The sequence below is a fragment of the Trichoderma virens genome (assembly GCF_000170995.1).
Source record: "Trichoderma virens Gv29-8 chromosome Unknown TRIVIscaffold_80, whole genome shotgun sequence".
Taxonomy (NCBI): domain Eukaryota; kingdom Fungi; phylum Ascomycota; class Sordariomycetes; order Hypocreales; family Hypocreaceae; genus Trichoderma; species Trichoderma virens.
Window position 1 is genome coordinate 558293 of NW_014013669.1, and position 27942 is coordinate 586234.

Consider the following 27942-nt stretch of genomic DNA (forward strand, 5'->3'; position numbering starts at 1 on the left):
ACATGATACTTACCACATGAAGTTCTACGTCCTCCTTTCCTTTCTATCTTTCTTTCCTTTCGTGATTTGTCCTATTTCCCTTCTTTTATTGTTCTTCTATTTGGTGCACTGACTCACCCCTTCCCACTGGTTACGTTGTGCAAGCAAGCAGCTTGCCAGCAGTGAAATGAAGCTTCTACGACGAAGCCAGACCAACAGCATGGGTCAACAGGAGAGCCGCCTTCTCTCCATATATCACACCTACCTCTGGATTAATCACCCAGGTCAGTCTCCCTCACTCTATGTTAACAAGAATTGCACCATGACCTCCGGTCACGCGGAAGACCGAACGGATTCGAAGAGGATGGGCACGTGCTCGGTAGCCATCCAATCTCTTCCCTCCGACTAGGAAACTTCTTTTCGATATGAAAAATGAAGACGGCGAAAGATCCTCCATGACTCTGAGGTACGAAAATGGAACCGAAACAAGATAATGTGTTCGTCTTTACGACATCCCATATATTTTCTCTAGAGAGATCCTTCGTATGCGTCGAAATCTACCTGAAATTGACGAGTACTACGAGATTGAAGGCGACGCTATTTGTCTACTTGATCGTTGCCTAGAGACTCTAGAGCTAATCGAGGATGACTCCGAAGATCTTGGACCTCTCCCCTCATAGAAGTTGATACTATCCGATATGTCGAATGGCCAGTTCCTTCACGGCAGCGGCCGGTCAAGCTAGGCTTAGGGGTTCAGGCCGTACCACTAGTAGAAGCACAGAAAGCATAACCGCTTACCAGGGCTCAAGACCAAACTCAAAATGCGCAAAAGGACCCGAACAACAAAGTTCAAACGCAATACAAAATGGTAGAAGGTATTACCATCAACAGGGCATCATGTTGACGAGACAGGGATAAATGCGCATTACTCTACGCTGCCGTTGGGTATTGAGGGGTGATATTTGAATATCTTTGATGATAGTATGGCGGTTCAATCTAAGTTTTAAGACCTGATTCAATAAGGGCGATCTTTAATTTTGTGATCAGACATATTTATAGACTGATGCTCATCGGCACAACTCAATCTGCGGGCCTGACTGATACCTGCGAGTTTCAGCGGTGATTCACTGACCGCTGCTCTATGAACCAATCCCACTCCTATACACATATAGGTACTTGTACTTATCCATCGTCCCCAACAAGAATCACAGTCTTCTTCACACTTCAATTTTTCGAGTACTAGTTATATTTTCTAACCATAAGACCTGCTACAACGATGAACAGTACCTACGGACTACGTAGCAAGCGATTAATCTGCCTCCCAGAAAGAAAACCACAGTCATTATTCTCCCACAGTAGTACCGCCACTTAGCCAAAATGGCCATGCCAACACCAACGCATTTCTAATCCTCTTCAGTCAGCAAACCTGTCAACCTACAAAGGCTCAACTCTTCAGCCGATGAATTTCCAGAATCCCGACTCTCTGCGTCAGGCTAACCGTATGACAAGGTCGTTCTTGGAGCAGCTATTCTCCGCTATAGTTTCAACCGGTCTTCTTCAAAAACACCTAGTATCCTCCTATTAAAAAGGACGCCTCATGAACCTTACTTCCCAGACGTCTTCGAGCTGCCTGGCGGGAAGGTCGATCCAGATGGCCCAACCCTCAAATATGCTCTCACCCGCGAGGTGAAGGAAGAAACTGACCTCAATGTCACCGTATTCCTTGCAGAGCTGGATCCAATGATACATATGACAGAAAAATTTGTCAAAGATGAGATTGATGGAGATCTTCTTGTTTTAAAGAGTGCTATCTAACTTAATTTTGTGGTTTCGGCATCTGCTGGCACGCTGAAATTAAATTCTAATGAGCATTCAGAAACCATTTGGGCAACAGAGGAGTATTCGATTAAGCTGGACATCACAGAAGAGATGAAGGCCGTTATTCCAGAAGCGTTGCAGTGGGCTACTAACCAGTGATCAAAGTAAATGAACATTCCGAATTTTGGCCATAGGATAGGCCAGAGAGCTGGCAGTATTGAGTCACGGGTCGCTGCCTACCTAGTATGCATCCATCTATCTATCTCTTCCTCCAATCCATCCTCGAATAAGTGCAGCGCGCTTGCCACCTTTCTTATCCCTAATAGTATACTCCGTACTCCATACATAGATAAGGCTTTGTCTGCCCCTAGATGTTCCAGCGCCAATCAATGCGGGACAACGATGTATGCCGAATTAGGAAATCAATCTCTGATTGGCTGCGCGATAAATTTGGTGATGCCACTGTGCCGAATTAGGCACCAAGTCTCTAATTGGCTATGATGGCTACGGCCTTCACAACGGAGATTCGTGGATGGCTTTAATATACAATAAGTACCATTTTCCGGAGTTAACGGATGCTATCCATCTCTTTTAGATTAAGCATCAAGTCTTTCATTTGCTGTCAGGACCATGGTCGAAAGTCAACGATGTCATTAGTATATGTCAAGTCCGACTCAACGGAGTATAAATACCTGGAGTTTATTCTGGCATTCTTTAAGTTACACAATCTACACAGTCATCAAGTTGGAATTCGTTGTTCTTGCTGCCTAGTCTCTATCATTTGCAATCTGTTCTTACACAATGGTTACATCGCACCCAGAGTTCAACAGGGACACCGAGAGCCTCGACGTCGCCAAGGCTTTCCCGGATAGAATTCGCAATAAAACCATCATAGTTACTGGCGTCAACCGTGGTGGAGTGGGGTTCTCTACCTCACAGGCTTTTGTAAGTTGCTGTTTCATATGTCAGTTTTCGGACTGCATATGCTGATCGATAAGTTGTACAGGCCTCTCAGTCCCCAGCTTGCCTGATCCTCGCCGGACGCAACCTGGATAAAATCCAGGAGTGTATCGATGCCATCAAGCAGGACTTCCCTGGTGTCAACTGCCGTGCGCTTAAGATTGATCTTTCCAGCCAGAAGTCGGTCCGTACTGCAGCTGCGGAAGTCTTGGCCTGGCCTGATGTGCCTGTCATTGATATCGTGGTGAATAACGCTGGCGTGATGTGTGTTCCAGAGCGAACACTCAGTGTCGATGGACTGGAGATGCACTTTGCTACAAATCACATAGGACATTGGCTGTTAACGTGCTTGATCATGCCAAAGCTGATCAAATCTGCCGACGGCAAACCCAAGGGAACCACACGAATTGTCAATGTCTCTTCCCTATCGCCCACCATTGCGACTATGCGTTGGAGTGACATCAATTTTGACAAGCCAAATAAAGAGCTACCAGAGGTAGAGCAGCCGCCCTATCCAATGCTCGAGGCATGGGGCTTTTCAGACTGTCGCGATCGATCATATGTTCCTTTGGACGGCTACAACCGTAGTAAAGTAGCCAACGTGCTCTTTGGCATCGGAGCAACCGAAAGGCTGTATGAGAAATACGGAATCCTTTCTTTGGCGGTGCATCCGGGCATCATACAAACGGAGCTAGGTAGGGACTTTGATGAGGAACAACTGGCAGCCTTGGCCGGCATGAGGACCAAAGGCATATTTATCCATCAAAGCCTCGGCGCAGGAGCTTCAACTTCGCTGGTGGCTGCACTGGATCCCAAAATGAAACCTGGTGAGACCGTCAATGGGAAGGAGAATTACGGATCGTTCCTAGTGGATTGTCAGATAAGTGATTCCGCAACTCCCCTTGCTGTTTCGAGAAGCGAGGCTGAGAGGCTCTGGGAGCTGTCAGAAGATCTTGTCAAGGAAAAGTTTTCTTGGTAAGGTTGTTTGCCATGCATAGGCAAGTGGGGTTTTTGGATCTGTAGCGTCAGGGAGAAGAGTTGCTTATTACAGTTACATACCTATGTAGTACTAGTATTCACAACATTATCCAACTCGGTATTGACTCGTCTTGGTGCGCTTGATCCCACAAGGCACGGCCTGAATCATCGTGCAAGGCGTGAACCCAGGGGAAGTGATCAATGATAGTGTATACTTCCTCCCAGCTGTGAATATCCAGTCTCATTGCCATTGGCCGTATCCTTGGTGGAAGCCAGTGCCCATCATAGCCATCAGACGCCCAAAGACCACCAAGCATCGACAGCCAGAGAGCGAGTTCAGGGTAGTGGTCTTCTAGATCAGTGTCAAGTATTTCCTTCAGTCGGCGATCTACACGCTCGTAGTCCAAAATTTGACGGCGCCCAGCATGTAAGAAGACCGTCAGTGTAAATATCGTCAGGCCGATATGATAGGAGGCTTGCAGCAGCCATAGCCTTCGTTCTTCTCCCGAAGGGTGGAACTGTATGATGCGATACCCAAGCGATAGTATCATCTCTTGAAGAGTTTCAAGATCAAGTTGTACGCCATTGTTGAACAGTAACACCACTCCCATCGTATCCACTAATATGTCATGAAGATATGGTTCCAGCATATCGTGCTGTGGGCACTTTGCAGCAGCATCACCAACGATGTCTAGTTTCGTGAGTGCCAGAGTATCTCGTACCTTGGCAAAGCGATTGCGAAAGAATAGTGATGGACCACCATGCTGAAGCGAACGCATAATGTCCACCCTTTGAAGCTATATGTAAGCCGGAGCCGTTACACCGATGACAGTATTATTATATCACTTACTTGCAGACTTTCAGCAATAGTGCAGGATTTCCTTCGAGTTTGGATAGACCACCACGAAGCTGAATCATTTTCTGTAAGCCATTAAGATGGACTTGAAGGTCGCCATATCCCTTTCTGATCAGCTCTTGGCTGATAAGGTTCACTACAATCATTATTGTGGAATCTGATAGAGCATCGGGACCAGCAAGTAGTCTCGTGACATAATTGAATGTCTGTGACAAATGATACAATGCTTTGGGCGAGCTATTTCCATTATCGGAGTACATCTCATTGCAAGTTTGCATAAGGGCGACATTGCAATAGTAAGCTGAAGAGTATGACAAGTCAGGATGATGGCATGGCTCTGGCGGACACGTGCAAACATACCTGCTTGATTGGCAAAAATGATAGGGAGCCACATTCTTTTAACCTCATCCATAGAAAGCCATCGGTGAAGGCGATAAAGTCTGTTCATTGTACGGGCAAAGTCTGGTATCAATCGTCAGTAGTGTCATTGAAAAATTATTATGGGTGTGAGAGCCTCACATTCGTTCATAATGTCCATTGAAGGATTCGTGATTTTCACCGGTAGGCCTGTCAGTATCGCATTTCTAGGACAGTTCATTATAGAAGTAAGCTCGGCGTGTTCCTCATCACTGTAATGGTACTCTTTTTGTGACTTGTCCAGATCCTGTCGCAAGATAACTGTCCGTTCACCTGCATGGAGCCTCGGCAGTGCGAGTTGCAGCCTTGATCGCCGGTGGAATCTTTTGCCAGCATTCTTGCCCTTCATGACATGGCTTCGTACCAGCTTCTTGGCAGCTCTGTCAGTTTGAGCGCCATCGACGAAAAAGAATGTTGTTCCTGCCATTGCTTTTTAGGGTGTTTATGTTGAGTATCGAAAGTGTAAATGAAATCGGTCATGTAATAACCCTACAGTTGCTCGGAGTTTAGTTAAGAAATCTCCGCGTCGCTTTTAATACTATGGCTCAATAGCTAGGCCCCTCATTGCGAAGACCACTTTAAAATAGCAGCACGCGCCAGCCAAATTCGGCGGCAATCACACCGCATTCTCCCTTCAAGTTGTAATAACTGCTATAAGCTAGTGAACGAGGAAACAGGATGTGATTATTACTGCCCTGATACGACTGCTTCTGCGGTTGCTTCACCACTTTATTACAGGCCGACTTTAGATTAGCTAAGTTTCAAATTTATTCTTACTTGCTTTATATTACGCATAAAAAGGGATACTTGCTCATTTCCTAATCAATTAGAAATCGGGCTATTAGAAACAAACACTAATGTTATTGCAGCGTAAGCCGCAGAAACAACCATCATTTTCAAACGGGATACCTTTAACATTATCGAAACCACAGATGCAAAGACCACAACAAAGGTCGAAATGATGAGAATAAATGCTCACTTCTGCTAATTAGATTCCTTCAAAAGAACTGATACAGAAACTCGTCAACTACTAACAGAGTATGGTATGTATAAGCACTAATATATACATACACGCTGCTGATTTTAATCGGATGAAGTCGTAATTATTTTCAATATCCATTTCTATGAATACATTCGCGCTTTTTGATGACGAAAAGCAATGCAGCTGTAAAACGGACCTCAGCTTGTATAAGATGTATAGCACAGGCCTTCTTAGGGTGGAGTAGACACCTCGAACTCGACAACACCGTTTACAACGTTATATTTACTAGCGTCTTGGCTCTTTTGGTATTCAACGATGCCTACACTGTCTCACAGTTACGCTGAGGGCCCCGTCCTGCAGAGATTAATCATCAATGGTCTTCCCAGAACAAAGCCCTTATCTCCAATATTATCTCTCGCGTTATTGTAGGGGTGATCGCAGCTATCCTTCTGATAGATCCTCTTGGTGCACTTACCTAAGACTTGAGGAAGGGGATCTCGTCCCTTCTACAATGCTTTAATCCCAGCCTATCGATTAAGGATAGCTTCAAATGCAAGCCAAGCCCAAATAATAATTGAAGCTATCTATTTCGGTAATCTCAGCCTCGATATATCGCAAATTCAGTAAATATATGGTGTTGAAGCGACGGAATCCATGGAGCGTAAGGTTACTATCAGCTACACCAGCTCGACAGTAGTGAGATAACTATTTGCTCAAGCTTAGACATAGTTGAAAAGTTCTATGACTCTATTTACTTCTAAGTAGGTACATAAATCTATGAGCCTAGCTAGTCTACAATAAACGAAAGAAACTAAGATGGGGTAATATTCATGGGTATATTTCTGATCATCCTTGACCTTGGTGATTATCTCTACTCTGGGCGTCTTGATGGCTGCAGCTTGATGATAACCTAAAAACAAAATGGCATTAGAATCAGATAAGAAACAGTGGTACGCAACCGCAAGGCCGTATGGTGTAAAATTATGCGGTAATATACATTGGCTAGTTTCCGTTAGCGATCAAGAATCTCAGCGCCTGATTTCCCTGGTGCCCAAGCTGCCTTATCCTTTAGCTTTGTGTTGGGCTCTCAGGCCAAGAGACAAATAACATTAGCACACGTTTAAAATCATATGCAAGAGCCTATGCATGTGTGTTCAGCTGAGAGTGTACAGTGACTTGTCCGCATGTGAAGATTCTTTGTTGACCACTCAATTCTCTGTGATGGAGTGTCAGCCAAGTTCATTATGATGGTGGCTTCCGTCAACCAAGTGAATCATGAGGATCTCTTCGGTGAGAAGTATACCAATCAAATGAGGCGACGGGGGGATTACGCCATGGTCTCATTGAATGGAAACCCCACCACTTCCATCTCTCCAATCCCTCTCTAACACAACTGCGCGCATAAAATTGATCACATGTGTCCTACCTTATCAGCACTCTATAAAAAGAATTAATTAATTAAATTTACAATGCCTAATCTTGAAACCCGATGGAATGAACAAGGGTTGGGTTTTATAGCTTTTGATAGATATATTTTAGTGATATATGATGGACGTATCTCAGTGATCCAAACGGTTTTAGACCATCATCGACATCTGCACAATGAAGATTCTCTTTTATTATTAACACCCATTAATATATCATGTCAGACCCCAACAACTATACTATTGGGTGGATTAGCGCCCTCGAAATCGAGTACGCTGCTGCCCAAGAATTCCTTGATGAGGAGCACGGAGCACCAAGATGTGTTCACAAGAACGATGAAAACCACTATTCGCTAGGCAGAATTCGAAATCATAACGTCGTAATAGCTGTCCTGCCCCGGGGAGGTAATGGCATTGCAGCCGCAGCGATGGCGGCAAAAGATATGATGCACTCCTTTCCCAACGTTAGAGTATGTCTGATGGTGGGTGTTGGTGGTGGGGCACCCAGCAAAAGGCATGATATACGTCCTGGAGATGTTGTTGTCAGTGTCCCTACTTTTTCTGAAAAGGGGGGGAATCAAGGTGGCGTGGTTCAATACGATTATGCGAAAACAATTCAGGAGAAACTCTTCCGGTCCACAAAATACTTGAATTCGCCGCCTAGAGCTCTACTTACTGCAGTAAATGGGCTCAGCACGAAGCACATGAGAAAAGGGAACGAGATTGACGCAGCTATTAAGAAAAAGCTTGAGGCAAATCAAAGACTGCAGAAAAACTATGGCCGGCCAGATGGTGACTCTGATAAACTATATTCAAGCGACCCAGCCCAAACCATGGATACGTTAGTCGTACGGCCCGAACGGTCTGAAAAAGAAGACAACCCAGCAATTCACTACAGACTAATCGCTTCATCAGATGGCTTTATGGAGGACTCTCAGACTCGAGATATACTCGCAGAGGAACTTGACGTCTTGTGCTTCGAAATGGAAGCGGCAGGATTGAATAGCTTTCCTTGCCTCATAATTCGCGGCATCAGTGATTATTCGGATAAACACTGGTCTAAGGAGTGGCGAGGCTATGCATCCATGTCAGCAGCAGCATATGCAACTGCACTCCTTGAAACACTTCCAGCCAGTGATGTTGACAAAATGCAAACAATTAAAGGTAAGTGGTCTACCAAGATACCAGAAAGAACATACTAACTAGGATCAGACCTTCTCCCGGCTGACGTTCTATCACCCGCCTACATGGAGAGAGCAAGAAACTTCTTCTTGCCTCTTTGGGGTAATCAGAAAAAAGAAGACGTTTCTAAATCTGGTATGCCCCAATTATTCTTAATATTTTTTTTTCGACGTGTGCTAATGTTGAAATACTTGTAATAGCCGACCCAGAAGAGGGTCAGGCAGTGGATAGCAACATAGATGAGGGCCACGAGACGGCCCCAACTGGAATAGCGGATTCACCACAGGCTGATGCTGATATTTCCAGAGATAGGACTGGCGTTACACATGTATACATTGGCGTGATGGGTGTCACAGGTGCTGGGAAGAGCTCTTTCATCTCAATGTGTACCGGCAAAGAGGTTAAGATCGGTCATGAGTTAAAGTCATGTAAGTATAAGCCATCAGATTTACCATTACGCAGGGCAGCTAACAATATATCCGCCAGGTACCTCCGATGTCGAAGATGTCGAATTAATGTTGAACGACCGAGTCTGTGTCCATCTTATAGATACACCAGGCTTTGACGACACAAACCGCTCTGATGCGGAGGTACTCCAAAATATTGCCTACTGGCTTAGCAAGTCCTTTAAAGAGGGTACTAAGCTCAGCGGCATGATTTATCTGCATCGTATCACTGATATCCGTATGACCGGATCTGCGCGCCGCAATCTATTGATGTTTCAGAAGCTATGCGGCGAGAAGGTATACCAGTCAGTCGTCCTCGCCACTACCATGTGGAGCCATATCGACGAGGCCACAGGTGCAAAACGGGAGCAGGAACTCTCTGAAACAGAGGATTTTTGGGGCTACATGCATAAGATGGGAAGCCGCATCTTCCGTCTGGCCCAGGCGCGTGAAAGCTGCCTTGAAATCATCCGGCATATCCTCTCCTTAGACTCAACTATTGTTCTGGAATTACAAGATGAGATTGTCAACCTAGGCCACCAAATTAAGGACACTAAGGCAGGCGTACAACTCAACGATGTTATCATCCGCGAGCGTGAGAAGTACCAAACAGAACTGCTAGACATGAGAAAGCAGATGCAGGAGGAAATGGTACAGCAAAATGCTGAGCTGCAGCGCGTTTTTAAGGAGGAGTGCGGCAAACTTGAGGAATACATCCGCCTCAATAAAGAGGAACAGTCCAAGCTTAATCAGGACCTCAAGGCTGTGCACGAGCGCAAGGAGCGCGAGATTCTCGAGCTCAGGATGCAGATAGGAGCCGATATGGAGCGCAAGCGCAAGAAGCACGATGACAACCCGAAAGAGCCCAATCTCAGCCAGAAGAATGCCTTCGAGCGGCAAACCAAGGAGTACGTCGAGCGCAAGGCGGTACGAGCCGAGAATAAGTACGTTACTGATAGTACGTTGCTTCATTTCGCAGCTTCTTACGGAAGAGTAGATGTGGTACAATGCCTTCTTGAACAAGGAGCCGACATTGAAGCTAAGAGGAATGACGGTCGTACACCACTGCATTATGCGACTTCACATGGGAGAGAAGATGTAGCGAAATTATTACTTAAACAAGGAGCCAATATTGAAGCTAAGCGGGCTGATGGTCGTACACCACTCCACTGCGCGGCTTCATACGGGACAACAGACGTCGCATTATTATTGCTTAAACATGGAGCCGATATCGAAGCTAGGCAGAATGACGGCCGCACACCACTTCACTATGCCGCTAGGAATGGAAAGGTAGATATGGCTAAGCTCCTTCTCAAGCAAGGGGCTAATATTGAAGCCAAAGGGAGGGATGGTCAGACGCCGCTTGATCTTGCATATCGGAATGAAAAGTCGGATGTAGTTAATTTACTGCAAAATCGAGCGTCGTAATACAGGTTTGATCAAGGGGCCAGGAGTTCAGATATGAGGCAAACCTTTTAATTCAACCCAGCTAGTGCTCTAAATTTTAATTGACATCCATGGATGCGCGTATATGCAATTTACTAGGCTCTATGGCATGCGTGAGGAAGTCGACTAATCCCCACTCGTATGACAGCCGGTGTCCGTGGCCTTTTCCACTTTTCACATCTTGACTCATCACTTGCGACATTGGGCACAAGTTGATTCGAATATTTCGAACCTCTGGGATAGAGTTGACTGAGGTTCATTGCTACTACCAGAGCGTCGATTCGCCAATAAATGCCAAGCCCTGAAAACTATGTTGTGCAATTCCCGGCACCAATATGTGAACCTGTGAAGACGGTGCTAGATTCATTCTGATGTCGCCAGTGGGAAGATGCTAGCCTCTTTCATCAACGGTCAGGAGCTAAAGCGGCCCCTGGGGAAATTGGTGCGAGTAGTCCGGTCGGACGATGCTCTATTCACGACTGTTACATTAAATGTGCCATGGTATTATCATGATACGTCGTCCTAGTAGTATTTTACATCATATCACGTTAAGTTTTGAGTATACAGGCTGGATGAATACATACATACATACGCATACATGTAAGCATACATCATATATATAAGTACCAATTACTGGTAGAATATAATCTCAAGGAGCAAGTTTAAAACTCCGAGCAGGTTGAAGGATAATGATAGTAAGATGAGTTGCACCAGGAAGGCGTTAACTACCTGTACCTGCTTACAATATTAAATATATAGAACGGTGCTATTCAAAACGGAATCTCATATTACAATTCATATGCTCAAAAAATTATATATATATATTGCCAGGCATGATAAACATTATATCATGGCGATAAATACTTTTGCTTTGGTGCTGAGAACAATAGATCCAGGGATAGATATAAGGGAGAGAGTTTGAAGAACCCATCTTCACATTGGTTATTAATATCTTATCAAGCACCGGATTATAGCCTATCGCATAGTAGGATACTATCGGCTGCAAAACTGATAGGCTGGCAAGTTGATTTGTCAATTTCTCAGCTTCTCGCCCACAATATATAAGGATCGGGCAGCAACTGGGATTAATAGCCGCAACTTGATCCAGCCCAACGCGAGCGGGGCTGTGACAGCAGCCCTCTTTCCTGAATTTCTGAATCTCCTTTCTAATTTATCTCTTCTATGTTCAGGGTTTTGTTCTTTCGAAATATGCTATTATAGCCTTCCGGAAGTTTATGATGGACCAAGCCAACTGAGTTTAGCTTAGTATTGACAAAGTCTCAATCTGCCAAGAACTATGCCGAATCCTGAAGAATATACCGTTGGGTGGATCTGCGCCATCAGTACAGAGCGTGTCGCCGCGGAAGCTTTTCTTGATGAGAAACATAAAGGCCTAGAAAATGTCTCTCCCTATGATAATAATGACTATGCTTTGGGGAAAATGGGGAAATACAATGTGGTAATCGCTGTTTTGCCTGATGGCGAATATGGAATAGCTTCTGCGGCTACCGTTGCGAGGGATATGCTGTATAGCTTTCCAAATATTAGAATTGGCCTACTAGTAGGCATCGGCGGCGGTGCGCTAAGTGCCGAGTATGATATCCGTCTAGGCGACATCGTTGTCAGTGCACCTCGCAATGGGAAAGGGGGTGTATTTTAATATGACTTTGGTAAAACAATACAGGATTAAGCATTCCAACAAATTGGGTTCTTAGACCAGCCACCAATGGTCCTGAGAACGGTGATAGCTGGACTTAGAGTGTAATATGACACCGACGGCTACCAGTTGGAGGAAATGATCAATGGCATTCTTGCTAAAAAGCGAAGGCTACAACGGAATTATAAGAAACCAGAATAGAGTAGTGACAAATTATTTTAAAGCGAAATAGTCTATCCGGCGGATGAGAAAAGCTGCGGAGCCTTTTGCCTTGATGATCCGTCTAATTTGCAGCTTCGACCTAAATGAACAGAGGATGATGATAACCCAACTATCCACTATGGCACTATTGCTTTAGCAAATCGATTAATGAAAGATGCGATCTTGAGGGATAAGCTTGCAGCTGAAAACGATGTACTATGCTTTGAAATGGAGGCAGCAGGGCTAATGAATTACTTTCCTTGTCTGGTTATCCGTGGAATTTGCGACTACTCCGACTTGCATAAGAATGCAGAATGGCAAGGCTATGCAGTAATGACGGCGGCTGCTTACGCTAAAGATCTTTTAATTTGAATTTCTCCGAGCAGAATTGAGGCTGAGAAAACAATCAGCAGTCTACTTATGAAAAGTGAGTTTCTTCGCCCGCTCTAAGAGTATATTGTTATTTACTAATAATATTAAAGTCAATGAGAAGATTCTCGAAGTCGATGAGAAGATCGATAGTATTGACCAAAGCATTTTATCTTTTAATTTTCCAGTTGTTGAGGGGGCTGCCTTCAACTCCTACGCCGAGCAGCACAATCCGACCTGTTTACCAGATACTCGAGTTGAGCTGCTCCAACGTGTATCAGACTGGGCTCATGACCCACACGCCAAAGCTATTTTCTGGCTGAATGGGATGGCTGGAACTGGGAAGTCAACTGTTTCTCGCACTATTGCCCAATCTCTTGCCAGCACCAGTCATCTTGGCGCTAGTTTTTTCTTCAAGAGAGGTGAGGGTGATCGAGGGAGGGCAGCCAGGTTTTTCACAACAATAGCCGCTCAATTAACAGTTATGCAACCTGCCATCGCTGTTCATATCAAAAACGCCATCAAAGCCGACTCTGACATTGGCAGCAAAGGACTGCGAGAACAATTCAACAAGCTCATCTTGCAGCCTCTATCCGCTGGCTCTCTGAAGAACGAAAACCCTCGTGTTATTGTTCTAGTTATCGATGCCTTGGATGAGTGCGAACTAGAAGAGGATATTAAACTTATCATTCGACTGTTAAGTCGCGTTAAAAATGTAGGGCTAAGAGTCTTTGTCACGAGTCGACCGGAGCTTCCAATTCGCCTGAGCTTTTCTGATATCAGAGGGGAGTTTCAACATGTCATCCTCCATGAAATGCCAGAGCCTGTGATTTGGCATGACTTATCAGTTTTTATTACTCATAATCTACGGGAAATAAGCGTCAATTATAATAAAACAGTACAAGAATATCGACAGCTACACAAGGACTGGCCTGGTCAATCCACTATTGACACCTTAGTGAAAATGGCAATTCCTCTTTTTATTTTTGCCGCCACTGTATGTCGATTTCTTGCTGATCGCAAATGCGGGAACCCCGACGATCGACTTCGCAAAGTCCTGGAATATGATACCAAAAGTCAGGAGTCTAAGCTCGATGCAACCTATCTGCCTGTCCTCGATCAACAGGTCGCCGGGCTTTCTACCAGAGAGCGAAATGAAGTTTTGCAAGACTTTCGCTATATTGTTGGTTCAATTGTGCTACTTGCAAGCCCTTTATCAGTGTCTAGTCTAGCAGAACTCCTTGGAATTTCTAGGGATGTCATTGATACTAGATTAGATATGCTTCATTCCGTCTTAAGCATACCACCATCAGCTGAGTCTCCTGTAAGACTACTGCATCTCTCTTTTCGCGATTTCTTGGTCGATCCCGAGAAGCGAGAAAAGCGAGAACAGTGCCCTTGGTGGATCAACCAAACAGAAGCTCATGGGAAAATAATGGACAACTGTCTGCGCGTCATGACAGAGTTTCTCCGACAGGACATGTGTAATTTACGATTACTCAAGATGGAGGATTCTATTATTGACTGTCAAAAGGCAGCTTCATATATTCCTGCACCAGTTCAGTACGCCTGCCTGAATTGGGTATTCCATCTTCAAGGAGCCAAAGATCAGGCCGAAAACCATACAGAAATATTTCAATTCCTAGAACAGCATTTTCTACACTGGATTGAGGCGTTAAGTTTAATACGAAAAGCACCAGAGAGCATTAAAATTATTAGAACCTTACAAGCTCTTATACCGGTAAGTCTTCTATAAAGGATGAGGAGTACACTTAGCAAGATAAAATTGTTAATCCAATGACAGATGAAAGGCCATAAAGCTCTCTCTGAATTTTTAGATGACGCTTTGCGTCTCATCCAATCACATTTACATATAATTTCCAATGCGCCTCTTCAAATTTATTCTTCAATCCTTATATTTGCTCCGCGCAAGAGCATTATCAAGAAACTCTTCAAGAGGAAAATACCTAGTTGGGTATCTCTTGAACCAAATGTAGAGAGCGGTTGGAGTCAATGCATACAGACATTCGAGGGTCATAACAGTCCAGTTCAATATATGGCCTTCTCACATAACTCATCGATTATAGCATCGGCATCAAATGATGATGTTCGGCTATGGTGCCAGGACATAGGCGAGATCCAGGTGTTCGAGTATAATAAACGGAAATATAATATCCTCGCGACAGCCTTCTCACATGATTTATTATTTGTGGTATCAGCTTCAGAGCCACAATTGTATTTACTTCAACAAATACTGCCAAGATCCGCAATTCCTCACGAAAATGCCATAATGCAGGTATGGCGCACGGATACGGGCGAATGTATCTGGGAACATGAATTTTATGGCTATGACAAAACGGTTAATTGCCTGGCTTTCTCTCGCGATTCGTCGCTCATCGCGGCTTCGCGTGGTCGCACTGTTCAGTTATGGCGCACTAACACAGGCGAGTGTGTTCACGAAATTTCTATCGCGAATGATGTCTTTTATGTGACCGTGGCCTTCCTGCAAGACATGCTCGTTGTAGCATCCACCACAGTCGACGGCGTTATCGGGCTATGGGAAACTAAAACAGGCGATTGCATTCGAATCTTGACGGGACATAAAGATATAGTCAGGGCTGTGGCCTTCTCACATAACTCATCGCTTGTAGCATCAGCTTCAAGAGATAAGACCATCCGGCTATGGTGTGCTCATAAAGGCGACTGTATCCGAGAATTCAAAGGCCCTTATGAAGAAGTTACTTCTATAGCCTTCTCACATACATCATCTCTTATAGCATCAGCTTCGGGTGACAAGATCATCCGGCTATGGCATACTAGCTCAGGCGAGTGTATTCAAATGTTTAAATGCCATGACGGAGTTCAACATGTGGTATTCTCGCATGACTCCTCGACTATAGCATCAGCATCAATCGGTGGCACTATCCAGCTGTGGGACATTAGTATAGACAACTATATCGAGGAATCCGATTGCTACAACCATAATATCATCCCGCCAAGCGCCGATAGAGAGCATATAGGTACAGTGGCCATTTCTCATGACTCATCATTAGTGGCATCGCTTTCATATGATAGCACTGTCCGGATATGGCGCGCTGATACAGGCGACTGCGTATGGGAACTCAGGGCATGGAAAGGCTTCGGGCATTCCTCGTCGGATGCAATGTGTGGCATAGCTTCTTGCTTGATTTTCTCACCTGATTCATCTCTTGTGGCATTCGCCTTTGAAGATAAAATTCTCCGGCTCTGGAGTGCTAATACAGGAGAGTGTGTCCATGAACTCAAAGGTCATGAAAATGGGGTTCATTATGTGGCTTTCTCACATGACTCATCGCTTGTAGTATCAACTTCAAGAGGTGACATCCAGCTATGGCGCATTGATTCAGGCGAGCGGATCCATAAACTAAAGGTGGATATGGCATATCCTTATAGAATGGCCTTCTCACAAGATTCATTGCTTATGGCAGTAGCTTCATATCATAAAATCGAGGTATGGAGCATTATTACAGGCAAGTGTGTGCGGTCATTTAAGGCTGAAGGTAACTCATTTTTTGGCTCGGTGGCCTTTACGCATGACCCATCGCTGGTTCTAGTATCGAATTTGGATAATTTCTCTATTCAGCTGCTGCGTACTGATACGGGCGAGTGCGTCCATGAATGTTATGTAGCCAAAGTCAATGGCTTCCACATAACTTCCATGTCATTAACGTCTGATGGCTTGCACCTTGTTACAAATGTTGGGACGTTGACTACAGCGGAAGGGGAGTATAATTTCTGTGCTGATGGCTATGGATTTAGTAATGATTGCTCTTGGATTACATGGAATGGAGAGAATATACTCTGGCTGCCAGAGGAATACCGGCCGGAATCGCACACAGCTGCGATTAGTAATTCAACTGTAGCAGCTTACTGCACTTCGGGGAGAGTCTGGAGTATGAGGCTTTTAGCATATCCCCATTGATAAATCAAAACGAATCTCTGAGAAAATTGAGTCACGGTGTCCACGCAGATCTAGTTTTGTACAATCAAACACAACAGTCATTACTTAGTTTGTCAATTATATGGTATGCCCTGAATATAGCGATTTGGCGAGCTTCAAGGAAGGGATATCATTCATGATATGATCAAGAAAAATCCAACAGCCGTGATTTATTTATTTATTTATTTATCAAATCACTGCATTCAATTAGTATGGATAGCCCTGCACTGGATTGGCTTACTCTCACAGTTGATATCACTCGTTTATAATGGTTTTAACCAGGTCAGGATGCCTATCTCTACGGATTACCTCCATATATCCTTTCCAGCCAAAAAGCTCAGCGACGAAGAAATATCATGGTGAGACTACAGACGTTTAAACAACGTCCCTAAAGCTCACAGAGCCCATTAGCACTGGTAGTTTTGCGAGTTAAAACCCGTGAGAGCGATCACCAGTAATTATGTTCGACGGATAAGATTGTAACCTGTATATACTATAATAAGATCTCCTCGTTCACGAATTCGGAGCCATCGCCTGGTTCCGAAAGTGGAGTCAAATTCCACTAAATCCTCTGATCCGGATTGGCTTCCGTAGCTCAGTTGGTTAGAGCTTCGTACTAATACTTCAAGTCGCTCGACTCAAGTCTTGGTAATGCGAAGGTCGCAGGTTCAAGCCCTGCCGGGAGCAATGCTCACCAGCCGCCATTCGGAGATGGGATTCATTTTTTGCTCTTTTTTGCAAATTAATCTATTTCTTTTGTTTTCTCCGCCAAGTCTCTTCCATTGGGTATCCATAAAGAGGAGGTGTCTTGTTGTGTGTGGAAACTTCTATGTAGCGAGCTGACTGTTTCTGCTCGTCCTTTCTACGGCGAAGGGATGTAGAGCTGCCTCATCTTCAGCCCCCTATCAATCTTTCACAATAGCTACTCATAATAAATCCATCCTCCACCATTGGAGTAGTCCAATACCGTTGACCAAGTATCAAATTCTCTCGAAGAAAAGGTGAGTCTCGCAGTATGATCCAGCCGAAGCAACCTGAAAGGCTTCATACTATAGTTTAAAAAATGAGATTACTCGCATATGCTCATTTGGCACAGCATTCATATCAGAGAAAAAAGATGATGATCAGCTTGAGAGGTAGCTTGTCTACCCAAGGCTGGGTATTGGCGGTGAGAATCGGAGTGAGTGAGATGTTGTAAGTCTTTTTTTTTATTAAGAGGTATCTAGCCCGGTGCATGCTGGCCCCAAAGCATCAAGTTAATCCAGCTTGATGAAAGCCAAGCCATTATCTAAAAAGAGTATATCTAAAGCTACCAATACATTGTATATCTTGAACCCGCGAAGCCCGCCAAGCAGGTGAGCGTCCCCCCCTCTCATGAAGGAGTTCAAAGACGTCTCACTGTGGCTCTGGAGAGGCAGGCTGGCTGCATTGAGAACAGTCGACAGCCTGCCCACTCTGAGGGGCCAAACGGGTCGGTATAAAATATACCGTTTTAATCAAGATAACAACTTCCAAAGTCCACAGATTGTTTGCTACGTAAACCTGGGTTTCTATATCTACACATGTTGTTGCAAGAATTCAAGGCCTCGGGGCTTGTGCCGAGGAAATTATACAAGACCTTCAGTACTTATACCATTAAGCGGTTCCGTTAACAGTGCTGTTTGCCTTATTTCTTAGCTCGCAGACCTCCTTGGTAACCTCGTCGAGACATCCGATGGCGGCGGCCACCAGGCCAAGGATGGGGAGGGAGGGGCTGAGCGGCTGGCTGATATACTCCGGGTGGTATTGCACACCGACGAAATAGGGGTGGCTCTTGATCTCGATGATCTCCATACGCCTGCCGGTATCGTCCTTGCCAACAAACGACAAGCCAGCCTTCTCGAACTCGTCAACGAAGGCGGGGTTAACCTCGTAGCGGTGTCGGTGGCGTTCGTCGACGGTCTCTGCGTTGCCGTACATGGCTCGGAGCTTGCTATCCTCGCTACCGGGCTGGAAGTGTGTGGTGCGCAGGCCGAGTCTCATGGTGCCGCCCTTGGTTTCCTTGGAGCCCTCGGGCATGAAGATAACGGCGGGGTACTCGGCATTCTCATCGAACTCTTCGGAAGTGGCGTTGGGGTGTCCACACACGTTGCGAGCGAACTCGCAAACAGCCAGTTGCATGCCGAAGCAGATACCCAGCCAAGGAGTGTTGTGCTCTCGAGCCCACTGGGTAGCCTTGATAATACCCTCTGTAGCTCTCTCGCCGAAGCCTCCAGGGACAACCAAACCAGACGCTGAGCAAACATCGTGCCAAGCCTTGTGGTAAAGGGCGGGGTCAGCCTCCCGGGTCGACTCTTCAAGATGCTCCGAATCAACCCAGATCAGGTTCAGCTTGCGCTTGCACCAGATAGCAGCGTGTTCTAATGACTTGTAGAGACTGAGGTAGCTGTCGTGAAGTTCAACGTATTTGCCAACCAAGGCGATATCGATGGTCTCTGTGTAGTTCTTTGAGATGACATCCTTCCACTTTTGCCAGATTTCAGCGCCCTTCTTGACTTGGGCTGGCTCGGGAGTGAGGCTGTCCAGCATCAGGATCGAGCGGAGAACAGTAATGAGGCCCTGCTCCTTGAGGAGGACTGGCACCTGGTAAACAGTAGGCATATCTCGGACGGCAATCACCTGCTCAGGCTCGACCTGGCAGTGAAGGGCGATCTTGTTGATGGTATCTTGGTCAAGAGGACGTTCACAACGGCAGGCAATCTGTCAGGGCTGTTAGCCAAATATTCAAAAGGCAATAAGTTAAATTCAAGCGCTTACCAAGTCGGGAATGAGACCAGCACTCCGGATAGTCTTGACGGCGTGCTGGGTTGGCTTTGTCTTTTGCTCGCCGTTGATGACGGGAACATATGAGACCTGAATATTGATGAAGTTGCCCTTGCCACATCTGTGTCGGAGTTGTGTAAGCGCCTCAACGAATGGCATGTTCTCGATATCGCCAACTGTGCCACCCTGCAGAATGAAAGGTTAGAAGGAGCGCAAGGATAAGGATTGGAAGAGAGTATATACAAGTTCAACTAAGAGGTTGTCAGCGGGTGGCCAGTCTAGCATGCAGCCGTGGAGGTGGAAGTGGAAGAGACGTACCAATGCAGACATCAGGCTCGGCGCCCGACTCATCGATGGGGATCCTGGCGACCCGCTCAATCCACTCCTTAATGAGGTTGGTGACGTGAGGGACGACCTGGACGGTACGGCCCAAGTAATCACCACGGCGTTCCCTCAGACCAACTTCCATGTTGATCTTGCCGGTTGTGATGTTGTGGTCTCGGGATAGGTTGATGCCCAGATATCTCTGGTAATGTCCAAGATCCAAATCGCACTCGCCACTACAATACCAAGAGTCAGTCCCCATCCTATGTGAAAATTTTCAACAGGGTCGAAATATCGGAATTCGGTACAAGACACTTGTCGTTGGCTTCCAAACTCGTTGTGAAAAGGGCAAGAAAGGAGTGCTGAAGCTGCATACCCGTCGTCCAGAACGAAGCACTCTCCATGATCCTTGGGGTTCATGGTTCCGGCATCAATGTTCAAGTAAGGATCGATTTTCTATCGTTATCGTTGAGGTTAGGGACCGATTCCAGATTCTTCAAGTTGATACCGGGTGGATAATGCTCACGATGCAGGTGACGCGCAATCCGAGCGTCTTGAGGAGCTATTCGGGCGGTTAGAATTCGAAGTGCCGCCATGCCATAGACGAGTTATAGAAGCATACCAGGCCCGTGGACGAGGCAATAATGCCCTTTCCAACTCCTAGTAAATTGTTAGCAGGCGTCAAAATGTGTTGCTCGGCATGGTGCAATACCGGAGATAACTCCGCCCGAGACGAGAATGTAACGCATGGTGACAAGAACTGTTCGTCAATATCGATGAGGTACAGGGATAGAATGACGAAGGCAGCGCATGTGAAGTTTTAAGAAGTTTGGACTTTTTTTTTTTTTTTCTAATCGCGGACAGCAGGTCCGTGCACAGCCCCGCATCTGGCAGGTGGCCAATGGTGTATCCGCGTATGGAGCTCCATCCGGTAAATCTTCGCACACCGCCCGGCAGTATCATGAGCGATTGCATATGCATGCTCTTAGTGTATTCGAGCACGCTTTTTGCCGACTGCTTCGTAGAATGATGTGAATTGCATAACCTTGATGGCATGGCAGACACCTCAGTAATAACTCGGCCCGTGAATTCAATAGCTCCTCGAACCTTTGCGGATTCGATCAGATGACACTGGACAAGCCGTTTGTTGTCTCGGCCGAGTCGGAGAATTACGATCAGGGATCCCAGCCTGCCCAGGTCTCCCATGGCCGCTGGAGCTACCAGGGCCTGCAGATGCTCTGTACTCACCTACACATATTACTGTACGACTTGTTACCAAGGCCTATCCCCAGCCTCATGTACGCGTTTGACATTCAAACTCATACTGTTGGGCTTTTCCGGTGACGACATCCCTGACTCGCGTGAGCGTCACAGGGAAAGTTTAGCGTACAAATGGAATGATTGACATCCGGCACTTATTAGATAGGTCGCTTTGTGCAATATCATAGGAAGTCGTGCCACCTACCAGAGCCTCTATCTTTTTGCATCCCCTGGTAATATTCAGGTAGATATATTGACCATACCCTCAAGAGGCCGAAACTTTTGAGTAAACAATAGCAATATATCTGCGCACGTATAAGTGCCTATAGGGTAGGGAAGGACATGCAAGTACTTACTACTAGGTATTAAGTACATATCTAAAGAGATGAGATGTCAGAGAGAATGACGTCAAAAATACTTCGTATAGACCGTGTCATGATAGTTGATGTCCTGGACTAAATTCCTCAAGTACTGGACTCTCCGTAGAACCAGGCTAAGCAGTTGCCGCTCAATCGTCAATTCTCCTTATTGGAATCGTTCCTACAGCCATTGCAGGGGAAGTATCGTTGGATTTGCAGAGCTCTGTTTGTAAGTGGAAGCTCTCTGATTTAGTATGCAGTGTATTATTCAGAATATCATTTGCATTTCATTCTCCCCCAACCCCTTTTTAAGGTATCATCTCTCATCCTCGCTTCTATGCCAGAACCCTCATTTATCTGGATTCATATACTCCCCAACATTATTTTCTATCTACAATGAAAAATGGTTAACAAAAAAATCACAGCATTATTTATTCTTCAAAAACTCCTGTAGTTCCTCCATCTCTCCACTGTGGTATATCATGTCGTAAAACAAGCCCTTGGAATTATACAAGTCTCGAGGAGAACCATATCTACCGAAAGTTAGCAATCATGCAATAAAACAAAAGTCGCACAGCTGAAGGTCTGGCTACTTACTCTACCACTTTGCCGGCGCCCATCACGACAACGGAATCATAATCGATAATGGTCCGCAAGCGATGAGCAATCGTCACGAGCGTGCGGTCCCCGCCGGCAGATTCGAGCTCGGTGCGTAGCACTTGCTGGATGCCCTTGTCCGTTTCATAGTCCATACTTGCGGTAGCCTCATCTAGCAGCATCAGTTTGCTCTGGCGGATGAGCGCACGGCAGAGCGACAGGACCTGACGTTGACCATGGGAAAAGTTCTCTCCACGGGCGTCCACGGGAGTTGATAGAGAAATTCCCTGAGACTGGCCGTGGACAGAGTCATCTACACCATCGACAATCGTCTCATCAGAGGAATCATCGCTAGAAAATGACGCGATGCCTCTGCAGTTTTCCAGTGCCTTCTCGAGAATCGCCTTGGGAACGAGACCAGTAGGATCAAGATTGGACTCTACAGTTCCGTTGAACAGTGTCGCTTCCTGGGGGATGATTGTGAGGCCTTCACGTAGCCTGCGCCGGGGAACTTTGGTAATATCGATTCCATCGTATAAGATTTGACCAGAGACAATGTGCGTAAACCGTAAGAGAGAAAGAACAAGAGTGCTTTTGCCGGAGCCCGTTCGTCCGACGACTGCAACTCTCTCTCCGGCTTTGAATTTGAGGTTAACATCCGTAAGAATGTTGGGGCCATCAGGATCATATCTAATGGTGACGTTGCGGAACTCAATCTCTCCGGTCTTGGGCCAATTCTTCGGAATGACGAGGTTTTCATCATCCGCAAATTCTCCTTCTTCAGCATATGTTACATCGTCTTTACCTTCAGGCTCCAATTTGACGTATTCTTTGACACGGTGGAAACTCTGCATCTCTACCTCAAGATCGTTCATGGCTCGTACGAGCATGAGAATGGTCTGGCTCAACCCGTTGGCATTGTTCAGGGAGAAACCGACCAGACCAGCGCCGACGACTCCAACCTTGGAGAGCGCAATGATGCCGGCAAAGAGAGCCACGAGGGAAGTCACAAAGTCCACTCGCATGGCCACCCAACGGTTGCAGTTATAGTTAGCCTCGGCTGCGGCCGACCACACGCGCAACTTGGCTGCTAGATCATGGCCAAAGGTCTCACTCATACCCGCCCTAGCCCTAATGATTGGCAGTCCGGCCAGAGTATCGGCAAACTGGGAGAAGACGGGGGATTGTGCGGATGAAGCAAGTCGCTTGATGATGACGGCTGTCCGCGTGTACATTTCGCCAACCACAACACCAAAGATGCATGTAAAGAAGGCCGGGATCATGAAAACTGGCATGATTGAGCTGACGGCGGCAATACGGGCAAACAACATCATGATGGAGTCAAAAGTCACTCGGAGCATAGAGCTAAGCCCCGAATCGATCGATGCCATGTCGCCAGAGAATCGGTTAGTGATGCGGCCGATGGGGATCGTCTTGAACCACGACAAGGGCACTCTCATGATTGCGCGGATAAAGTCATTGTGGAGCTTGCGACCAGCACGCCATGCGCCCCATTCGAAAGCGATGATGACGAGGCCAAAGGAGATTAACTCAGCAAAGGTAAAAGCGGCATAGATACCCATGTAGTAGGCAATGTCCACATGAGCATTGTTATTGTAGGCCTCTACCCAGATGCCCATCCAGTAACTGGACGCAAAGAAGAAGACATTGGAGCCCGCGAGGCCGACCAAACAAAAGATGGCAAAGAGCGGGTGTCCAAAGTATCTCATGTACTCCAGGGATGCCAATCGGCCAACTTTGCCTGATGCCTTCATTTCCTGGTTCACAATATCCTTTGCAGAAGTTTCGTTGGCCACCTTTGCCGGGTCATTGAGGGCGTCTCCACTCGATTGCAGTTCGGGCTCAGGAGGAGTTTCAGTGCCGCCTTCGGTTTCGGTTTCGGTTTCAATATCATCATCATCACCTCCAAGGATTTCGGCAATCTGGATTGGTCTACGGACTGCACCAATGTTGGGCTCGGCGCTCTTGACCTGGCCTCTCTCGAGTAAGACGGAAAAGTCTGCCTGAGATGAGATCCAAGGAACCTGAGTAACGAGAACAACAGTCCTTCCCTTGAGCAGATCGCTGCAGAAACAGTGTTTCCAAACGCCAGCAGAGGTTTTGGCATCGAGAGCAGAAAAAATGTCATCCAGAAGCAAGAGGGATGCCTTGGAATAAAGAGCTCTGGCCAGAGCGACCCTAGCTTTTTGTCCTCCCGACAAGGATGTACCATTTTCGCCAACAACAGTCTGGTCGCCGTCAGATAGCTCCTTGAGATCAATGTTGAGACAGCATGCTTCAATCACTCTGTCGTATCGAGGGCGGTCCATGGGGCTTTGGAAGAGGATATTCGCTTGGATGGTATCATTCTGGAGCCAAGCAGACTGTGAGGCAAAGGCAATATCGCTAGGTGCAGTGACCTTTCCACCCTCTAGATGTGTTTCACCTAGGATCGCGAGCAAAAGGGTACTCTTCCCGCTTCCGCTTTGACCAGTAACAACGTTGAGGCCACCCTCGACAAAGTCTAGCGAGATATCCTCAAGGCGGAACGTAGCCTTCTTGTTTCGGCGGAATGAAGCGCCTTCGATTCTCAGGGGTCCAACGGGGTATCGGAGAAGGGGCATGGTACTGTCGAAATACTTGTCGAGCCGGTTAAAGGCGACGCTTGCAGCAGCAAAGTTTCTTGAGAATGCACTGGCCATCATGATGTTCCTACGGATGTTTTTCACGAGGAAGGCGGCGGTAAAGGCAGTAGAAGCGTCAAGGGGGTGCTTTTCTACCCCGACGTGCAATCCAAACATGACGAGGAGGCCGATGTACGGAAAACACTGGGTAACTTGGTTGACCATGGTTTGCAGGACGGCCACTCGCCACAATTCCTTTTGTTCAGCCGCCCTGGACTCGATGATTCGGTTCGTGACGGGATCCTCCCAAGCGAAGTACTTGATGGCGCGGATGGAAGATAGATATTCAGCAACAAGAGAAATGCGTGTATCTTGGGCTTTCCTCACTCGCCTTTGGGCGCCATACATCTGACGGCCCATGTACACAGATATCGGAGTGGCCAAAAGCAAGATTGCCGTTCCTACCAGGGATACCCAGCCCATCATTTTATAAAGGCCGTAGAGGGATATGATGGTACCCGCAGGAACACCCGCAGAGACCAGAATTACATCTCGCGCTCGATAGACAGCATCTACGTCAGCAGCCATCAAATTTGCCAAGCGTCCAGCAGACGTAGATTTCTGGGCGCCCTGCGCCTCTTTCTCCTTTTTGGAATCTCCTGCCTTGAGATCAAAGGGATCCTCTTCCAGTTCCATTGACTCCAAAGCTCTGTGGTAGAGTTCCTGTGTCATGGCAGACTTGACTCGCACAATCAATCTGGTTGAGTTGAAGACGTATTGCTGAAACAAGACGGACCGAGACAAGGGGCCGACAAACATGAGAATAAGCCACACAACTGGGTGATATGTGGCAGCACTAGGATTGGCGAGATAATCGAGAAGACGATACATGCCGTACGGGGAGACGTTCTCCATTGTAAAAGCGGCAGCAGCCCACATCGCCATCAGTAACAACTCCTTACGCTGGAATTTCAAGGCTGTCCACAGAGTCTTTTTGTAGAGAGCTCGGGCCTTCTTGATCCTCTGGAGTAAATACATGGGCTCGTCATACCAAGCCAATGTGGGGATACCAGACATATCAAGCTTCTGTCTGGTGCCCTTCCACACGAGAGGTGTCAGCCACTCATAGGTGAAGTAGTAGTTAAACCAGCTACAGGTTTCTTCAGGGGCAGGTTCGTTTTGTTCCGTGTAGCCTGGAATGTCATGCTTGATGGTGGGCGGGACCCATTCTCGGGGAGTGACCAAAGCAACAATTACCGTTGCACCCAGCGACGACAGGGAACCAACGATGCCAACATCTCCAATACATTGATCAGTACCAATCTCAATACAGGGAAGCAGCTGTGCGGCCAACTGAACGAAAAACGTGGCAGTCAAAACATAGTTGACTTGATGAAGAGCTAAATGACGCCAGGCAAGATCATGATTGATTGGTCGTATCAAGCCAAGGACAAAAGCGTAGGCAATGGCAACAACGTTGAGCAGATGCACTCTCCCCTGGATCAAAGCCAATGTCAAAAAGACCAGCGAGGCGATGCGGGCGGCCTGCGACACAATTTCGTAGGGCCATTTAATCGACGATGCCTTGGACCTTGTGGTGGGCACAGAGTTCTTGCGATGCCGAACAAGACGAAAAGTCAGCCAAGCCGCCGAAGTGGCGAGAATCGCACCCTGAAGAATACCAGACCGAGCAAACTCGGAGACGCGAGCTATCCATTCAGTCTCAGCGGTATCGATGCCGAGGCTAACAATACGGAGGAATATTGTTAGCAAGAAAAATCAGACGGGTGTGAAGAGAATCAAGTATTGGATGTATCCATCATGCAAGAAATGAGAGGCGCACGCCATTGTGCCCCAGATAACGAAATTGCTGACAAGATAAACCTTCCATTGAGATAAACATACCGACTTAGAAAGGTGGGAGGTTCCCGAAACAGCAGCTCGTCTGTACTGGGCGTGAGCAGCTGCGTGCCGAGGCGGGATAAGACGACGTCCATGATGCCGTCATCCAGAGGTTCGCCTTCGCTAGAGAGAAGGCTGAGAGATAGAAAAAGAAGGATTGAGTGAGAAGTAGAGAAACGGCATGAGTTGAAGTGCAATTGATCATTGTAAAACTGAACGCGGTGAGTGGGCCCTGCTAGAAGGCTCGACGGCAAATTCGCCCAATCGCCCTCTAACCCCGGTAGCAGGCCCTGTGGCATCACCGCTTATAGGCCATGTAGGCCCTGTAGGCCCTGTAGGCCCTGCATCAGAGGGTGTCGCAATCCCTGTCGGCGAACTGCAACCCGCACCGCGGCTGCAAAAATCCCTGCGCTAGCCCCCCCACAAGTTGACCGATATGGGGATGCATTCGTCTGTTAGTGGACTTTTCGTGCTTCGTATCTTACAGGTACGGCGCAAAGATGTGTTGTTAATAAGGGGGGCCTATGAGAAGGCGGACAGCTCAAAGCTCTCACCGTTTCTTCAAGCAGAGACTCGGACGGGGAAGCAAACGGAGCATTCGGCCCATGCTCTCTAAATCCTTGGGAGGGATGCGGTCAACGAGATTCCGCAGATATGAGGAAGCAGTGATTGATCCTTTGGATAAGCATGTCTCTCGTATGAGTACTGCCCTTGACTAATGACGGGTAAATGCTAGCATCAAGACATTAGGTTGACAAGCCAAAAGAACATCGGCGCCGGCTCTCCTTATGCACGGCTCAAGCGGCATCGGCAGAGCTGCAGCCACCGGCCGGATGAGTCAAAAAAAAGGCGCGCCTGGTTGGTCCAATTGCGTGTCATATGTCCATCCTGTTGGGACTGTTGGGCGGCTGCCTTAACTGAAGTCTCATATGTGTATGGATGCGCAGCATCGCAACCAACATCAGATAAGATCGAGCGTCAAGAGGAACAAGATGCTGTATGCTGTCTACAGCGCTTTGGACTCGTCGGCATACTGCATCCCAAGCCGGATGGTCGGCAAGAGAGCGGTTTGCGGCTCCGAAAAGTCGAGCCCTGGCTAGCCCATGTCGTCCTACAAGGACTCTATCGCGTGCTCGGGTATCTGGCGAATGCGCTGTCTGGGACTGTTAGCCATGAATAGTCAAGTCATCCATCAAACTCAAAGAATTTGAAGTCGCAACACCACTCTCAACGTCTGCGCCACATAACCAGAACATGTGCTTGCGAGGTGATTGGGAATACCCACCCACTCACACTTTGCCTCACAGGTCGTCCATCCATCGCCTCGACTAGCCTAGAATACCGGCCTTGGACTCCGTACAGGCAGCGACGGAGACAAGG

At 46.8% G+C, this 27942-nt stretch overlaps 6 protein-coding genes across 6 annotated transcripts; 3 read left to right on the top strand and 3 right to left on the bottom strand.

Annotated features, from left to right (window-relative positions):
* Positions 1-2598: 2598 nt before the first annotated feature.
* On the top strand, positions 2599-3736 carry TRIVIDRAFT_58665 (uncharacterized protein; the record flags this gene model as incomplete). Its single annotated transcript, XM_014099115.1, has 2 exons — positions 2599-2742; positions 2804-3736. The coding sequence occupies 2 exons, from the start codon at positions 2599-2601 to the stop codon at positions 3734-3736; spliced, it is 1077 nt and encodes a 358-aa protein (XP_013954590.1).
* A 97-nt stretch (positions 3737-3833) lies between these two features.
* On the bottom strand, positions 3834-5435 carry TRIVIDRAFT_48760 (uncharacterized protein; the record flags this gene model as incomplete). Its single annotated transcript, XM_014099116.1, has 4 exons — positions 3834-4524; positions 4586-4892; positions 4952-5053; positions 5222-5435. The coding sequence occupies 4 exons, from the start codon at positions 5433-5435 to the stop codon at positions 3834-3836; spliced, it is 1314 nt and encodes a 437-aa protein (XP_013954591.1).
* A 2197-nt stretch (positions 5436-7632) lies between these two features.
* Positions 7633-12718, top strand: TRIVIDRAFT_154698 (uncharacterized protein; the record flags this gene model as incomplete). Its single annotated transcript, XM_014099117.1, has 3 exons — positions 7633-8255; positions 9433-9490; positions 12461-12718. 3 exons carry the CDS (start codon positions 7633-7635, stop codon positions 12716-12718), a joined length of 939 nt encoding a protein of 312 aa, XP_013954592.1.
* A 124-nt stretch (positions 12719-12842) lies between these two features.
* Positions 12843-16676, top strand: TRIVIDRAFT_48578 (uncharacterized protein; the record flags this gene model as incomplete). Its single annotated transcript, XM_014099118.1, has 5 exons — positions 12843-14456; positions 14520-14822; positions 15012-15575; positions 15729-15827; positions 16362-16676. Coding segments are annotated over 5 exons (2895 nt in total), but the record flags the coding sequence as incomplete, so codon positions are not given.
* Positions 16677-17888: 1212 nt separating this feature from the next.
* TRIVIDRAFT_77378 (uncharacterized protein) lies at positions 17889-20569 on the bottom strand (the record flags this gene model as incomplete). Its single annotated transcript, XM_014099119.1, has 8 exons — positions 17889-19433; positions 19491-19682; positions 19740-19747; positions 19815-20056; positions 20197-20276; positions 20347-20382; positions 20443-20480; positions 20533-20569. The coding sequence occupies 8 exons, from the start codon at positions 20567-20569 to the stop codon at positions 18330-18332; spliced, it is 1737 nt and encodes a 578-aa protein (XP_013954594.1).
* Positions 20570-21866: 1297 nt separating this feature from the next.
* Positions 21867-26657, bottom strand: TRIVIDRAFT_192970 (uncharacterized protein; the record flags this gene model as incomplete). Its single annotated transcript, XM_014099120.1, has 3 exons — positions 21867-21972; positions 22037-26251; positions 26566-26657. 3 exons carry the CDS (start codon positions 26655-26657, stop codon positions 21867-21869), a joined length of 4413 nt encoding a protein of 1470 aa, XP_013954595.1.
* Between the last annotated feature and the right edge of the window lie 1285 nt (positions 26658-27942).